The sequence below is a fragment of the Passer domesticus genome, chromosome 26 (assembly GCF_036417665.1).
Source record: "Passer domesticus isolate bPasDom1 chromosome 26, bPasDom1.hap1, whole genome shotgun sequence".
Classification (NCBI taxonomy): Eukaryota; Metazoa; Chordata; class Aves; order Passeriformes; family Passeridae; genus Passer; species Passer domesticus.
In genome coordinates this window covers 3,765,370-3,767,869 of record NC_087499.1, presented here as the reverse complement: position 1 = coordinate 3,767,869, position 2,500 = coordinate 3,765,370, and the positions used below count along the sequence as shown (strand labels likewise).

The window sequence follows — 2,500 nt, the reverse complement described above, 5'->3', positions numbered from 1 at the left end:
GACCGCGACCGCGACGACGCCCGCCGGGCCGCAGGGAAAGGATCGAGGCCGCCGAGGGGAACCGCTCCCCTCGCCGCGCCCCTACCGCCTTCCCTCCGGGCACCGGCCGGCCGCCGCCGCCGCCGCCCACCGCGGGCAACGGGCCTGCGAGGCGACCCCAGCCGCGCCGCCGGGGTGGCCCCCGGACGGCGATTGATCGTCAAGCGACGCTCAGACAGGCGTAGCCCCGGGAGGAACCCGGGGCCGCAAGTGCGTTCGAAGTGTCGATGATCAATGTGTCCTGCAATTCACATTAATTCTCGCAGCTAGCTGCGTTCTTCATCGACGCACGAGCCGAGTGATCCACCGCTAAGAGTTGTCTGGCTTTCGGCACCGACCCCGCACGCGCGGAGGGGCCGGGACCGCTCACGCCGAGCGGCCCCTTTCTCTTGCGCCGAGGACGCGCGGGCGCGCGGCCTGGCTTCGACCGTACGAGCACAAACAAACGGAGGAAAAAAAAAAAAAAAGGCCCACGGAACGCTCCGAAGGCCGGCGAAAAGGCGGGGGGACCCGCGCCCCCGACCGCCTCCCCCCGCAAAGGGAGACGCCGCCTCGTGTGCCGTTCTTCGGAGGCGGCCCAGGCGCCCGGGCTCGGCCCGGCCTCCGCGCGGAGGGCCAGCACGGCGCGCGACGGACCGCGGGGGGCACGGCGGCCCGCCCGACCTCGATTGCACGGGACGACACACACGCACACGCGGCCGGGGGCACGACGGCCGTCGGCCCCCGCACGCGCCGGCTCCCCTTCGCCGCGCCGCGGCGCGGCCGGCTCTCCCCAGCGGCCTTGCAACGCTCGAGACGGCACGCGCCGACGACCGCACCGCCGGCGCGCCCCCCGCGGGAACCGCTCCCGTCGGAAAGGCCAGCGACCGGCGGCCGCACCCCGTCGCCGGTGCCGGAGGCGGACGCCACCGAGACCCGAGCCGGCGCCGCGGGTGCCCGAGGCCGGCCGGGCGGCGGACCCGCCGCCGCCGCGGCCGCCCTGCCGGGCCCACCGCAGCCGCGTCGCGCCGTCGGGGCCCCTTCCCCCGGGCACGCGCCCGGCGGAAGGCGTACGGCGCCGAGCCGGGGGGCAACGCCCGCTCGCCGCGCTCCCACGCGGAGACCGGGCGGGGAAGCGCCCCCGCGGCTGCCCGCACGCCCTCCCTTCGGCCCACACGCGGCCGGGAAGGGCGACGGGAACGCGACGGGTGAGGCCCGGGCCGGGACGGCCGACGGCGCCGGAGGGCGCCGCCCGGCAGGCCGCCCCCGCCCCCCCGGGCGGGAGGGGGGGACACTCGCCGAGCGGCGACGCCGCCGCTCGGCACGGGGCCGCCCGCGCTCGCGGGCCTCCGCCGACGGAGGCACCGCCGAGCGCTCGCCCCAGACGGGGTGGGGGGGCGGTCGGGCCGGGGACGTCCGGCGGACGGCGCCGCCGGTGCGTTCGAGGAGAAGGCCGTCGAGGGGAGAGGCACGGCCGCGCCAAGGAGAGAGCGGCCAAGGAGAGAGCGCGGCGGGCGCCGGCGGCCGCAACCCCGCGGCTGAGGAAAGGCAGAGAGCGCGCGCTCTCTGCCGGCATCGCCCCGGTTTCGAGGGGAGCGGGTCGGCCGGCCCCGCGGCACGACCGCGCGCCGCGGCCTCTCCGCCGAGGCCGGGCCGCAGAGAGGGGGGGGCAGGGCGCCCCTCCCCGGCGCGGCGCGGTTACCCGCCGCCCGCGCGCGCGGCGGAGACGACGGCGGCGGCGGGCGCGCGGCCGGTGGCAACGGACACCACCGCAGGGGATCGGCGGGAGCGGCTCCCCACCCCTCAGTGGCGCCGCGCCACCGCCCGGCGCACGCCTGCCGCCGCCGGCACCGCCGCCGCCGCCGCGGCGGGGCGCGCCGAGCCGCCCGAGTCTTTAAACCGCCGCCCGGCCCGGCGGGCCCCTTTCGGCCCCCGCGGCGTTTGACGACGCCGAGGGAACCTGGGGACCCGCCGAGGCGCGGAGCGCTAGGTACCTGGCCCTGGGGCGAGGGAGACGACCTGCATGGCCCCGCCGGGGTGCCTCTCCCGCTGCCGCCCTCGGGGGAGCGTCCACCGGCGGGGGCGCGCCCGACATCTGCCGCCACCACCGCGGCGTCCTTCTCGGGGCCCGGGGTCTCCCTCAGTAGCCCGGCGCTGCGCCCGAGAGGACGACCGCGGCTCGGGCCGCCCCGCCGGCGCGGAGACGCGGCCCGACCACCGAGCACGCTCGGCCGACCCCGCCGGGAGGCCGCGGCGCCGGCGACGGGACGACCGAAGCCGCCACCGCCGCCGCCGCCGCCGCACCAGCCCGGCGGCGGGTCGCACGCGAGGGGAGCGCGCACGCGCCCCGGAACGCCCGGGGGCTCGGCCCTTGGAGTTCCTCCGCTGCGCGAGGGGCCGCTGGGCCCGAGAGCGGGATTTCGCCGGCCGGCGAAAGGCCCGCTCCCCGGTGCGGGAAGGGCCGGAGGAGCCGCCTCCTCCG

The 2,500-nt window shown here is 79.8% G+C and overlaps 1 protein-coding gene and 1 non-coding gene across 2 annotated transcripts in view; one reads left to right on the top strand and one right to left on the bottom strand.

Moving 5' to 3' along the window:
* LOC135286313 (basic proline-rich protein-like) overlaps positions 1 to 1,963 on the top strand; it is a 4,621-nt gene extending 2,658 nt beyond the window's left edge. The window contains exons 4-5 of the mRNA XM_064399427.1: positions 1 to 220; positions 580 to 1,963. The exon at positions 1 to 220 is cut by the window's left edge and continues 666 nt beyond it. Coding sequence (XP_064255497.1) covers positions 1 to 220; positions 580 to 1,963 — 1,604 coding nt within the window. The remainder of the gene's footprint in view (positions 221 to 579) is intronic.
* Positions 205 to 357, bottom strand: LOC135286426 (5.8S ribosomal RNA). The gene has a single exon (XR_010350748.1). It is a non-coding gene; the product is annotated as a 5.8S ribosomal RNA (ribosomal RNA).
* Positions 1,964 to 2,500: the final 537 nt, after the last annotated feature.